Source organism: Carassius auratus, chromosome 4, assembly GCF_003368295.1.
Source record: "Carassius auratus strain Wakin chromosome 4, ASM336829v1, whole genome shotgun sequence".
Taxonomy (NCBI): domain Eukaryota; kingdom Metazoa; phylum Chordata; class Actinopteri; order Cypriniformes; family Cyprinidae; genus Carassius; species Carassius auratus.
Window position 1 is genome coordinate 10,879,179 of NC_039246.1, and position 14,927 is coordinate 10,894,105.

General features: G+C 37.8%; 1 protein-coding gene across 1 annotated transcript; it reads left to right on the forward strand.

Moving 5' to 3' along the window:
* Window positions 1-27: 27 nt before the first annotated feature.
* Window positions 28-13,400, forward strand: LOC113068711 (clathrin coat assembly protein AP180-like). Its single transcript, XM_026241546.1, has 18 exons — window positions 28-241; window positions 3,006-3,148; window positions 3,256-3,331; window positions 3,992-4,094; window positions 4,414-4,507; window positions 4,731-4,842; window positions 4,959-5,065; window positions 5,151-5,192; window positions 6,077-6,138; window positions 6,374-6,379; window positions 6,481-6,493; window positions 6,575-6,693; window positions 6,792-6,868; window positions 7,860-7,874; window positions 8,185-8,349; window positions 9,359-9,457; window positions 11,602-11,664; window positions 13,222-13,400. The coding sequence occupies exons 1-18, from the start codon at window positions 112-114 to the stop codon at window positions 13,398-13,400; spliced, it is 1,605 nt and encodes a 534-aa protein (XP_026097331.1). The 5' UTR covers window positions 28-111.
* The last annotated feature ends 1,527 nt before the right edge of the window (window positions 13,401-14,927 follow it).

Genomic DNA, 14,927 nt, shown 5'->3' on the forward strand with positions numbered 1-14,927 from the left:
TAGAGAGCTAGAGAGTCTCTTTTTTTTTTGTCGGCGAATATCATATGCATTTCGGCGGTCCTTCACCCTTAAGTTGATTCTTGAGGTGGTTGTCGACGCTACCGGGAGAAAATGTCGGGACAGACTCTGACGGATCGCATCGCCGCGGCGCAGTATCAGCTCACAGGATCCGAAGTGGCTCGTGCCGTTTGCAAAGCCACCACGCACGAGGTGATGGCGCCCAAGAAGAAGCACCTGGATTGTAAGTCAGACATTGTGCATGCACCCTCGTTCCTAAGACCTGGCGCTGTCCAGTTCAGCACCACAGCTCAATGTGAAACTGTGTTTACCGTGCAATTAAAATTGCTCTCTGCATTATGCATGGTTTGCACTCAGTGATGTTGTTTGCTACCAGTTGACATTCTGTAAATGGAAAGCCTGCCTTTTTAGGGTGCATTTTATATAATTAGCTTTGTGTAAAAAGTTGATTGAAGGCAAATTGACAGCATAGAACACACCACGAAGTGTCTTTATGTGGGTGGTTTGTCTCAAGCTGAGAAGACAGAAGGAAATCAACTGCATTTAGACAGGACAGAGAGGCTACAAAGCATCTTCATGTCTGCCTCGAGATCTGTGTCCTGCAGGAGAAGGGCTTCTGAATTATAAATCGATTAGCCAAAGCATGCATGTATTATTTACGAAGCCAAAGGTGAGGACACACTTGTATGCAAGCAGAGGAATCAAAAGCCTTGTGTGTGTGAATTTTAGCAATCCGTTCATCAGGGAATCATACAAGATGCTTAAGATGTTTCCTGATATCACAGCCCACTTTAGGCTCTTCTGAAATCTATTCAGTCTTGGCACAGTTTAGCACCTGTGGAAAGATGCATTGTTCATTGCACAGAAACAAACTAATTTTACTTTAGGAGTGTCAGGTGTTTATGACAAGGAAATGTGTTTGATGAGTTTTTGTCTTACTACTTCAGTCAAATTTTTTTATTTTTTATTTATTTTTTTGTTAAATTGGAAGGCTTGTTAGTGAGGTTGTCATGGAAAATGAAGTAGATTATTGGGGAAGGGGGAGGAGTGAGTGACATCATGATGACATGCTATCAGTTTGCACAAGAGGGTCTTCATTGGATGTTGATTCACGAGGCAACACCCAAGATGTAGATGAGTTTATCAGAACAGATTTGGAGAAATTTAGCATTATATCACTTGCTCACTAAGGGATCCTCTGCAGTGAATGTCCAAACAGCTGATAAAAACTTCATAATAATCCACACCACTCCAGTATACCAATTAACATCCTTATGAAGTAAAAATCTGCATGTTTGTAAGAAATAAATCCACCATTAAGGCATTTTGACCTCATACCATTGCTTTTGGCTAAAATAAAATTCCTCTATCCATAATATTGCTGTCTTCAGTGAACAGGTTGAATTGTATGAATCAGGAGAGAAGTAAGCAGATAAAGTTTACAAATGAAAACAGTCAAAAACTGTTTTGATGTGAGAGGCAAAAAGGGGATGGACTTTTTCACTGGAGGAATTGTTGTTTTCATAATTTGTCCAGAAGTGACGGTTTGGAGTTAAAATGCCTTAATGATGGATTTGTTTCTCACAAATATGCAGATTTTCATTTCACAAAATGTTAATTGATGGGCATTTTACATTTTAATTTTTGCAGGTTGTTAGGCTTTTCTGTCAGTGTTGTTGTAAATATGAATTATTAACAGTAAAATGTGCTTCTTAGAGTTGATTTAAATGTTAGTGCAATATTGTCTGTTTAGATTAATTTTCTGTATTATATTTGGCTGGATTGTTAAGTATTTTGTTGCATGACTGGATCATATACAGTAGAAATGAGACCCAAGTAGCCGTTTAGTCATGTGCTCACATTAATGTGGCCTAGCAGATGTCTGTGTGTGTGTGTGTGTGTGTGTGTTTGCAATGTGTCTGTATTTACACTGCCTGTAATCCGGTCACATGAAGCACGGCGTCTTGAGCATTCCATAATCCCAGTGAACAGCACCTGCTCACATTTTTTTATGACTGATATATGTACAGGGACTGCTGTGCCATACTTCAATATATTATGAGATTATATTGCAACGTATTGCACTAGTGTTGACACACCTTTCGGTTTGTGTTTTAATCTGAACTATTCTTGGCTTCTTAACTCCACTGCAGTGTGTTCTGAAGCAGCCATATTTGCACTCCATGCTGCACTCCAAATTAAAATAAAGAAAAAAATTATAATATTTTGAATACAGAAAATAAATCCTGTTTTTAGACTATTGAGATTTTTTTGCATTGTTTTCATGACAATTAAACACATTTTCCACCAAATTTCCCAATGCTGATTTCAGTTTTAAAAATAATTTACAGTATTGAGAAATCTGATGATAATCACCATTGAGAATAATGACTTCTTTGCTTTATGCTTAAAAAAAGTATTAAAATGTAAAATTTGTAAAATGCAGCCTGGAGATGTTTTCATGTTTTATTCATTTTTCGGTTCTGTTTCTTTGGTCCCATTTGATTGGAAACTGATATTGTGTCAGAAACAAAGTAAATCTTACAGTTGTATCTTGTGTGTAGTTGATTTCTGGAAGGAGCTTTATATAGACCTGTCAAGTGTGATTACCTTCACACTTCATATTTAGTGTGTTTCTAAATGTTAAATTTCTACAGAATCTGGAAAACTAGATTTTCATGACACACATTTGATTTCCTTATATTGTGTTTAAAAAGTAAATATTTATCAAAAATGTATTTCCTTTTTTCCCTCATGCATTCCACTGCATGCAGTATGTTGTTATGTGCAAGAAAAATATTGTTGTTTATCATCTCTGGCTGTTTCTTTCTTCCATAATGCAATTGCGGATATGAATTTTCCCCTTGAGAATCGTTCTGCTGGTTCAATAATCATAAAGCTCTCAAAGCCCTTCATCTACATTTCGGTGCATAGTGCTGTAGTGGTAAATGTGTTTTGTGTGTGTGTGTGTGTGCGTGCATGTGCAGATCTGATCTCAACCACCAATGAGACAAACGTGAACATCCCCCAGATGGCTGACACACTATTCGAAAGAGCCACTAATGCCAGCTGGGTGGTTGTGTTCAAAGCTCTAACCACGACCCACCACATCTGCATCTACGGCAATGAGGTGAGGTGCTATTTGATGATTAAACTTCTCCTTTAAGTCAAACTGTTAATATTAGATCTCACAGATACTGAATACTAAAATGCTGTGTCTTTTTTAAATCCCTGCAGAGATTCATCCAGTATTTGGCCTCAAGGACTTCCCTGTTCAATCTCAGCAACTTTATTGACAAAACAGGCTCCCATGGTGAGTTTCTGTACATTTGTGTGTGATTTAAATGAAGACAAAAAAATTCAATTAAATTTGATGTAAAATAGTTCACCCAAAAATTTAAATTTGATGAAAATGTATTTACTCATCTTCAGGCCGTCCAAAATTTATTTGAGTTTGTTTCTTCATGGGAACAGATATGGAGAATCTTAACATTGCATCACTGGATCACCAATTGATCCTCTGCAGTGAATGGGTGTTATCAGAATGAAAGTCCAAACAGCTAATAAAACATAATAATAATCCACTGGAAATCCGGACTCAAGCCCACATTCAACTCAAAGCTATGTGTTTGTAAGAAACAAATCTATCAAGATATTTTTAACTACAATCTGGAGTGGTGTGGATTACTTGTGGATTATTGTGATGTTTTTTATCAGCTGTTTGTACTCTTATTCTAATGGCACCCGTTCACTAGAGATTTATTGGTGAGCAAGTGAAGTAATGCTAAATTTCTACAAATCTGTCCTGATGAAGAAACAAACTCATCTACATCTTGGATATCCTGAGGGTGAGTTAAAAAAAAAAAATTGGGTGAACTGTTCCTTTAATTATTAAGACGTTTAGCATATCTATACAAGTAAATGGTTTCATTCGAAGGCTGCTTAGTGCTGTTTTTCCTTTTCTGTCTACAAGGCTATGACATGTCTACATTCATCAGACGATATGCACGGTACTTAAATGAGAAGGCGTATGCTTACCGTGCGATGGCCTTCGACTTCACTCGAGTTAAGAAAGGGTAGGTCGATGGATTCTCAGAATAGAAAGATACATTGGCAACATTTATACAGTAGTTACTCCAAGTAATTAAATAATATGTCTGAGTGCATTTTAAATAGCATGGTGTTTTTTTTTTGTTTGTTTTTTTGCCTGAAGGTTAGAAACGCTTCAGAATTTACTCCCAGAGCTGTTACACTTACAGAACACAAAGGAAATGTCATCTTTAAGTTAGAGAAAATGAAAGGATGGTTCCTCAGTATTCACAAACTAACTAACTAACTAAGCCATCAGTCTTAAGTAGTGTGTGTGTGTGTGTGTGTGTGTGTGTGTGTGTGTAGAGCTGAAGGAGTGATGAGGACTATGGCTCCTGACAAGCTTTTGAAGGCTATGCCTGCCCTTCAGACTCAAGTGGACACACTGCTGGAGTTTGACGTGAGTAACATCTCCCACTACGTCTGAGATTGAGCATTCTAGGTTTAGGATTAATGATTGTGGTTTCACCACCATTTGTTCTTTCTCTGGTTGTATTTATTTCAATGTGCTTTATCATTATTTGGTCAGGAACAGAAGATCCAACTCTATTTTACTGTTGACATTAATGTTATAAATACTCCTTTTGTCTTGTACTCTGTCCTTCCCCCATCTTTTTTCTCAGGTTCATCCTAAAGACTTGAATAATGGTATCATAAATGGAGCATTCCTGCTTCTCTTTAAGGATCTGATAAAACTCTTCGCCTCCTACAATGACGGCATCATCAATTTATTAGGTATGTGATAACTTATTTTTGATCTCAACTACATCACATCAATACATTTTAATATTTTTTAATATTTTAAACATCCATTTTGTCCCTTGAAAATGGGTCTATTTTTAATTATACAGAGAAATATTTCAAAATGAAGAAGTCTGAGTGCAAGGATTCTCTGGACATTTATAAGAAATTTCTCACTCGGGTGACCAAAATTGCAGAGTTCATGAAAATTGCTGAGGTAAGGCCAGAAGCAGAGATGTTTTCAAGTCAAATATTTGTATAGAATGTCAGTTCACTGTATTTTTATTGTGTTTCTGTTGCAGCAAGTAGGAGTGGATAAGAATGACATCCCTGACATCTCTTATGTAAGTCCGCCACTTGAAACAAATTTGAAACAATTTGTTCATTCATGTTGGTATGTCACTAGCTCTTAATTAATATCAGAATCAGATCAAGTATTTATTTCTTGATGTCAATGGCTTCTAAAACATTATAGCATGGGAAGAGTCTAACAACCTTTTAAAATAATTAAGTAAATCCAGCCTAACCAAGAGTCATTATCCCAACGCCTCCCCGTGGGGATCCTCAGTGCTTGCACCCCCGCGTAGTTGCAGACCTGGCAGATTCAGACAGTGAAGACTGTCCCTTTAAAGACTGCCGCAATGAAGAGCCGGTAACCATGGCGACTGATATGGGATGCAATATGCATCTCAGTGTATTGCTTTTACCTGCTTGTATAGAAGCCCCTCCTGACTGGGCTAGTCACTAAACACTAGTTTTTAACATATGATGTTACTGGAAGTTTTAAAGCAATGATAAGAACTCTTCTGTGGAGCTGCTTTATAGATGAAATCAAAGAATTTTGCAACATTAAGAAACTGTTTTGTATGAAGTGATGTCATGCAAGTGACTTTTTTTCTCTAAGACTGAGAGGTCACATCATAATTAGCCTTTTGTTCAGAAGCTGAGAAAAGCAATTCACTGAAGTCCAGTTCTGTCCCACAGTTTGTGCTATGAGCTGATTTTGCGGTGCTGTGTGGTTTGGGTAAAGATTTTCACCAGGTTTTGATGTGGTGTTTTATTGTTTGAATTTGTTGTGGAGATATCATAATCAAAAATGCCCTGATGCCATGATTTTTGTACTGTCTTTACACTGCTTTCCTTTTCTCATCACATGCGTGTGTGTGTGTGTTTGTATGTGTGTGTGTGTGTGTGTGTGTGTGTGTGTGTTTTATTCTGCTGTCCTCAGGCTCCCACCAGTATTCTGGAGTCTCTCGAGGCACATATGAACAGTCTAGAGGGCAAGAAAGGGTACGAGATCCCTGAACTCATTCTAAATCACTGTAAATGTCAGAGGGGAAGTAACTCTGCACTTGCAAATCAAATGTTGCATGATACATTTGATAGTGAAACTTGAGAAAGGCACATTACCATGGCTTGTCTCTGCAGTTATTATACTGTAAGTCTCTTTGAATAATAAATATTAAGCCTATAAATATTAATCCTAATTTATGTTCTTTTCCTCCTCCCACAATGGTTTGTTCAGGGAAGGGTGAGTATGTTTTAAGTCTCAAACATTTTCATCCGTCATATTGATTTTAAATGAAATCATCTGTTAACTTCTATCTCATTGTCTCTGCTTGTGTTCTTCAGGTCACCCACAAAAGTAAGTGGTAATTTTTATGGTTTTATTTTTTATAGATATCACACACATGTGCTCAATATGTTGCTCTGTGTTATGTTTTAGGGCTCACCCACCAATAACGTGTCTCCAGCCTCCACTCCCGCCAAATCAGCCGCTGCCGTCCCCACTTTGGAGCCGCCGCGTGCTGAGGCCACGCCTGCTGCTGCTGAAACTGCTACTGAGTGAGTGACTTCACTTCCTGTCTCATTAAATACTAATAAGAACAACAGATAATATCTGAATGTGCAGCTTTCATAAGTGTTTGTCTGTCTCACCATAGTTCTCTGCTGGATCTGGACCCGTTGTCTTCCTCTGGACCTTCTACAGGAGCATCAGCTGCCCCCATGTCTTGGGGAGGTACAATCCAATCACTTACACACTTTGCAGCTCGAACCAGCATTGTTATTGTTATCTAAAGATAGAACTAATAAACATTTTAGTTAATTAAGCTTAAAAAATAAAAATAAACATTCAGAAAACGTAAACTAAATGTAAATAAAAAAATGGACATATTAAAATTACTAACTGACAACCAAAACTGAAATGAAACCAAACTGCTAAGAAAAATAAATTAAAAATATTTAGAAATATTTTTAACAAACAAAAATTAATAAAAATGACAAAAAAATACAAATAAATACAATTGTAATTAAGTAAAAACAAATGTAAATAAAAAACACATTTAAAATATGAATAAAAACTAGAGTAATATATAAATAATACTAAAATAGCATTGGCTCAAATCTGTGAATTTCGAGGCCAAACCCAACTCAACCCAAAAACTCTAATTAAAAAAATGGCTTTGCCTGGCCTGGTTTGGTCTGACTCAAAGATGTTGGAGTAAATGTGCCAGCATGCTCAAAGTGGGTTACTTTAAAATGAAACCATAAAATATTTATAAAAATAATTTATCTTATGAACATGAAACAGCATTCACAACCTATTTCACTTCCATAATGTGACATATTTTAAAGTGAAGTGGGTCATCCAGCAGGAAAAAAAAGTACTAGATTTATCTGTCTGATTAAATAATAAAAGTAGTCTCAATGACATCAGCCATAAAGAAAACTGCATTACAATTAGGTAAAAATTATGATTACATTTGCAATAATATGCACCAGTAAATTATTTACAGTTTTATAAAAGTATATTCGATCTATTTTAATTTCAAATTGATCCATTACAAAATCAAACCCAAAGTAATGTGAAAAACTGACCTCAGTAGCAGACCTTTAACTCAGAAACTTCATTGATTAAAGCATCCGTTTTATATTCCTTATTACAAACTCTTTATGACCTGGTTTGAAATATATTTTTCTTTCTCGGTCATGGGCTTCTGTCACATCAGATCTGCTGGGCTCAGGTAAGTGCTGTTGCCCTTTCATTTTATGTTAAATAAGCGTTTTCATCTAATTTGATGTGTTAAATGTCTCATTCACTTTATTAAACATTTTAAACATTTTTTATAGTTAATCTGGAGAATTGATATTAGAGTATGACAAACCTAGTCTCCTAAAGCCCATTTAACATCTATGTGTCAATCCCTCAGTCTTTGCTCAGTAGAATCTCTTTCTCTCTCTCCTTTGCTTTTACCCTCTTTTTTGGTTCCTTTCCTGGTTATCTGTTGATTTACATTGTGGTTATATTGGTCCGCTGGGGGCGTGGCTATGCAGAAATAGGCTCCCTTACAACAGAGACTCTCCTTCCTGACCCAACCCCTGCAGTAGACTCCAGCTCCTCAGCCACGCCTACCACCACAGCCGCTGAGGCAGCCGTTTCTTTGGCTACCCCTCCTTCCGCTGCCGGGGCTTCCTCCGGCTCAGCGGATCTCCTCGGAGGTCAGTAGTGAGGTTTCTTCCTTACGAAGAATTTTCTGGGGGAAAAGGCTGTGCCACATTCTGAAACAGAGGAAGAAAATCTAAGATTAAATCGGAATAACAATTTGTGCTTCATTTGTGAAGTCTGTGGTCACCACTGCTCCTTCATTTGTGTCCATAGTAGAAATCTAGAGCTGCTCATCTCCCTTTCTACTTTTTATTTTCCATGCTACATTTCTACAGTTTACATTTGACATTCATTGTACATTTAACATACACTGAATGAATTTGTATCATTGGATTATTCTTAGTTTTAAATTGAGCAACTACAAATAGGTTTAAAGTCAAATTGAAACTTGACCCATTTTATTTTATGTTCCTAGAGTAAAATGGGTTTGTGTTTCATATATCATTATAACTATTATTAGTAAAAGTGTGCAAGACATAAGCTGTGTACTAATTCAGGGGCTGCATTCTAAGAGGGACCACCAATATGTTTACCTTGGTCCGTTTATGTACATAATAAAAGCGTAAACTGTCTTTAAAATCGCATTTTGGTAAGGTCCACATTTTAACCACTTTAAATTGTTACATTTGTGACATTATATAATCGAGCAAGTTGAAACTCAATGCTTATTTAAGTGTAGCTCTCTTTAAATAAATAATCCTGTCATCCACAGCACAAAAAAGAATCTTGGAATAGTCTGTGGATCCATCATTGCCTGAGAAAAAAGAAGGGCGGTTTTCCAAGACCACATTTATAGAAGCCTACGAAGTGAGACAGTCTTCGCCACACTGCTATGGCACATTCAGTCTTGGCATGCAGCCTTTGAAGGATGTAGCCCATGAATTGGGATACAGCTTTAGTTTTAAATAGTTTAAATGCAAAACATCTTTTTATTCAAACTCTGCATGAAATGAATCTATTGTTTCTCTTTCTCTACACTATCTACTATTTCTACTTCTCCCTTTCCTCCTTTTCTTTGGATGTTATACACCAACCCTTTGGCTATGATGCACGCTACTTCAGATGTGTTTGCGGCCCCTGCGGCTGAAACCACTGCTGCTGCAGAAGGTGGGGCCGCAGCAACCACGCCCACTCCTGCTGCCGACAGCAATGCACCAACCGGTGGGTGACAACGGTTAACTTGCATATATGTCTATGTGAGAATGTCAGCACATAACGGGTGAGAGAGTGCATGTGCTTGCTTCTGAATGTTTCCTTTACCGGTCTGAAGGACCTCACAGAGCCTCTTATGCTGGCTCTAATCCTAATGAAGCCTCCTCTGGTCAGTGTTGAGTTTTTCTGGATTGGCATCGGTGTTGCCATGGAGATTGTTATCTGTGTTGCTAGGGTGATAGTCTTTGAACACTGAAGTTCTGTTCTTCAGGAGCCACAAGCAGATGTCGACTTGTTAAATGTGCAACAAAACCCTCTCCAACTTCCACTTTCTTTTTCATTCTTTCTTCTCTGAAATGTCATCCTTAGGACAACTTAATATAAGTCTTTCAGAGCCTGGAAGATGTTTTTAAATGCTCATCCTCTTCTCCCGGTAGATCCCTTCACTCCAGCGGCTGGTTCTGCTGATAACTCCCATCAGTTGGACCTGTTCTCCATGCAGCCAGTAGATGACAGTAACTCTCTCTTTAGCTCAGTGGCACCCAACACTGTCCAGGCGTCTGTCTCCACAACCACCAGCACTGTAGCCCCCGCTGCTTCCCCAGCCCCGACGATAGACCTGTTTGCTGGTAAACCTCCTTAGGCCAGAGATTTGGCAAGACCCTTTATTAAAATCTGGATCTTTTCCTTTCCTGTTATTTTTCAGCAAGTGCTTTTATGGGAAGGTCCACCCATTGACAATTATGTCATGATTTACTACCCATCCTCAAACTTGTAGGACTTTCCTTGTATGACTCTGTGAAATGTAAAAGACGCTGCTCTGAAAAGTGTTGGCAACCAAAGTTTCAGTACCCATTGACTTCCGTGATATGCAGAAAAAATGGAAGTCAGTGGGATCCGGAGCTGTTTGCTTATCAGCATTTTTCAGAATATCTTACTTTTTATGTTCTGCAGGAGAAAGAAATGCATGCAGGAATAACATGAGGCTGTTAATGATGACGAGTTTTCCTTTTTGGGTACCTTAAAAGGGAAGAGTTAAAACGTTCTGAATAAAGCGTTTGCACTTTAAAGAAGATACTTGTTCCAGTGTAAGCATAAATTCACATTTGCATGTGGTTAGCCATGGTACTGGAACTTTTATAAGGTATCTTCAAGTTTGGTTTATTTGGTTTTTTGGTATTCTATATTTTCATTTGTTTGGTTTGTGTTGTGTATTAATATTATTTATGTTTATGTCTATAAATGTTGTCTTGTTTTTAGGCTTTTTTGATCCCATGCCAGACTCATCTGTTTCCAAAACAGACCCAAACCCCAGTCTAGACCTGTTTTCAGCAGGTACATGCTCCATCCACTCATACCCTGCCTCACTTGGGCTTTGTTTAGTTTTTTTTGTCTATTCTGTCCTTGACTGCGCAAGGTGAGCCAAATATGCTTCTCTCCCTGGGAAGCCTAAAGGAATTGTCTAACCGACAAACTGATTCCTCTTAGTCTCTTAGGCCTTCACTGACCTCTTAATTATTCCAAATCTTTCCCTCTATGTTTCTTTTGAAACATCTCCAAGACCCATTAATTATATTATCCCCACTTATAAACCCTTCTATTTTCGCTTTTTCTCACAAACCTGTCTTCATCTAGAAGTAAACAGACTCTGGTTTTTACCTAAAACTAATGCATTTATGGGTGTTGCTTTACATAGTTGCGTAGTTACTCTTCAAATAATGGATGTTAAACAAGCAGGACTTTAGGTGTCATCTAAACCCGTTCCTGTGCTCCAGATGTGTTTTCGTCCTCCTGCCGCTGCTCTATCGGCCCCCATGAGCTGGCCAGACAGCGGAGCAAATCTGGACCTGTTTGGGGGTTGGTAACTTCCCAGTGTGCATGCTGGGGGTTTGATTTGTATGTCTTGACCAGATGCTTGCTGTGGATTCTGTTAAAAGCTGATGGTTGATGGACCAGGAGGTTTCTGAACTGACCAGTCAAAAGACATTAATTAGGTGTTTGTGTGTGCTCTTGTTTGAGTTTGTTTCCATTTCTGACTTTTATTTATGTTTGATAACACTCTCTCTCTTTTTCTCTCTCTGGGGTTATTTCTCAGAGTAATGGCTTTGGCTCACTTTAAACTTTTTTACCCTCATGCTGCGTGGATGGATCAGAATCTGCAGGCGCTGGAGAGGCCAAACCAGCCACAGCAGCTGCTGGAGGAGATCTGATGTCAGGTACATCCCCTGCAGCATTCGTGACTTCTTTCCTTTTTTCGTCATGTCATTTTCATTGCACTCTCAGAACAAAAAGTACATCCTTTTTTACCATACTTACCACTAATTGGGTACATCAAAGTAACATGTTAGTACCTTTTGAAAGCTTTGGTACCTTTTTTTTGAGAGTGTACAAAGAGCCAAATTTTTGTCTGGTGTTCAAAACAGTCATCGTTACAATCATCATAGTCCATGATAGTCCATAGAAAATAAAACATGGGGGCGGGGGGGTGAATTTTTTTTTATAGCTCATCCGTTTAAATTACATTAAGCCTGAAAGTTCTGCATAATTAAGGGCGTGGCCACTTGAGTGACAGCTTCTGCCTTTTTGCCCATTTTCTATCATACGTTGTGCGGTGACATGTTACCAAGATTGCGACGGCCGCCTCCGCCCACTTTTGGCTTCAAAAACGCTCTTTGGAAACCTATGGGTGTTTCACGGACACTACGTCCATGTTTTGATACAGTCTATGGTCTGTATGGTTCTGTGGTGGTATTGATGTGTTGAGATGAGATCAGTTTTGTTTCCATCTGTTTCTCTCATTCATCTCTGCTCTACATGGACTGAGAAAGTCTCCCAATGCCTTGCTGCTTAATTCTGTTCTCTTTTCTCTCATTCACTCTCACTCTTTTGTGCTCATCTGGTCTGTTTCTTCCGCTTCTTCATGCTGATCATGTTCTTCTTCCATTTCTCCTTCCAATGTTTCAAATTCCTCTCTATCATTTTTTTACCTTAATTTTCCCCTCTCTTTCCCTTCATCTGGCTCTTGGGTCATTGCTTGCTTCCTCCTGTGCTACTGGTGAGTTCTGATGCTCCTACACCAGCTGCAATCCCACAGTACATTGCTGCACTGCAGAATAGGGCTATAGTGAATTCAACTGAAAGACTGCTAGCCAAGCTATGAATATAATAAGATGGGTAGATGGATGAATGGACGTTTGAATGCTTTACAAAGATATCTAGAGTGACATTCTGTGCAACAACATGTAGAAACTAATAGTAGAAAAGTACATTATCTGAATATTGTTGCCTTTAAACTTGTTTCACAGCATATGCATAAGCAGTAGCACGTATTCATTTCAGTGCCTATATTAAAAGGTTATAGGATTCACACTGCACATGTAAGCACTGCAGACTATTTTTGCTGAACTTAGTGTCCTAAATTTAGCAGAAAATATGTTGAAAATGCACTAGTGAAGTAAATTACTCACCCTTTGTTTCATGAAAAAAGATCTTTTAGTAGTATTATGTTCTGGTTATCCGTGCTGTGTGAAACAAGTTTTATACTTTAAATGATGATAGTATTATGTTGAAATTAATGTTTAATGGCTTTGTGTGGCTGTAGTTGATGATAGCACTCAGCTCTCTTTCTTACTGCTCTCATTTTTTAGATTTTTCTTGCCATAGAGATATGCAATGTATAACGGTTGTTAGTGTTCAGTTAAGCTCCATTTTTTTACACTGTTACTCAAAATCAAGCTCACTATGTTCCTCTAACTCTTCATTCCCTCTTAAAGCTTTTGATGGATTGGGTGATGTGCTCATGCCAGCTATGGCTCCACAGGCAGCAGGGGCCACCTCACCGGTCAAACCCATGGGAGGAGATCTGGACTCAGCTATGGCCAACATGACCAGCAGTACGTTCTCATCTACTTTTCACCTGGTGAACTCCAAAATCATACAGTCTCTACATTAAAGTTCCCGGTAACACTTTCTATGAAGCCTGTATTTATAATACATTTAGGCATTATAATGAATTCATAAGGCATTATTAAAAATCTTATATCTTGTATCATCTCATGAATATTCATAAGAACAGTTTTAATATATTATAATATTTACTTATTCGTGGTTATAGCTTTTAAGAGTATGATGATTTATAACACAATGAACATGTTGCATCAGCTTTTAGAATGGATTATACTTCTCATAGTTATAATTTATTTTAAGTCTCATATCTTGTCACTTTCCTGATGCTACTTAAAGCAGCCAAAGACCACTTATAAGTAGTAATAATAAAACACGTTTAAGAACCTTTATTTTAAAAGGTATAGCCAAATAGAATGTTACAGAAGTTACAATACTTCTAAAACTAAAAATGTAACTTCTTTACTAGAATCTGTGGTTCCATGAAGAGCGTTTAACATCCATGGAATCTTTCAATTCCACAAAATGTTCTTTATAGTGGAAAAGGTTCTTTAGATCATTAAGATTTTTATTTTTTTTTTATTTTTAGAACTGTTGACTAAAAGATTCTTTGAAATATTGTTGAAATATTGAAAAATCTGATAATTACATACTTTAAAAAGATGTTTAAAACTTTGAATTCATAAAATCTATAATCTTACTTTTACTTGCATTTGTGTGCATTGTGAACAAAGCCAAAAGTGTAGTCAAGTCAAGTCAAATTTACTTGAATATCACTAATCAAAATGCATATCGCATCAAAACTATAGATCCCCAGACATTACATGTGGGGTAATAACAACACTGTGTCCACAAATGTAGAATTAGTTCCAATAACTTATTAAATTGTGGCTACATTGAATTAATTAATTCACAAATTTTAATTAAATCAAATGAGAGAATGAATTAGTGCAACGTGGCTACGGTTTACTAAAAGGAGAGAACAAATTCTTAATTTGTGGCCACAGTAAATATATTTTTGTCTGCACATTGTTTTGTTTGCTATACATGACATGACATACAGCCAAGTATGGTGCTCCATACTCTGAATTGGTGCTCTGCATTTATCCCATCCAAAGTGCACACACACACAGCAGTAATTAGTAATCAGACAGTAAACACACACCCGGAGCAGTGGGCAGCCATTTAAGCTTCAGACCTGTTTGGCTTGACAGCCGGTTCCTTCTCTATTTCTTTTCTTTTTATAATGCTAAACATGTAAGCATGCACATGCCTCATAAAACATTCAAACTCACAGTTACATCAGACCGTTAACCACCATCCCAGGTGTGTGTGCAGGTTCCCTCCTGTGTGTCTGTATGCCATAGAGTCGTTTTGTTCAGGTGTTGTCCTGTTCTGTGTGGTTTGGTGCTAACCTCCCCACCCCCATCCCTCCGACCCACTTAGAATTCCCCTCTAGGGGTCTGTCCTGTCATGGGATCCCCGTCAACGTTTGGCATGGTAAGATTGTGTGTTTATGTGTATGTGCATGTGTGCAGGCACATGTGTCTCTTACTGTGTCTCTGTGTCACTCACA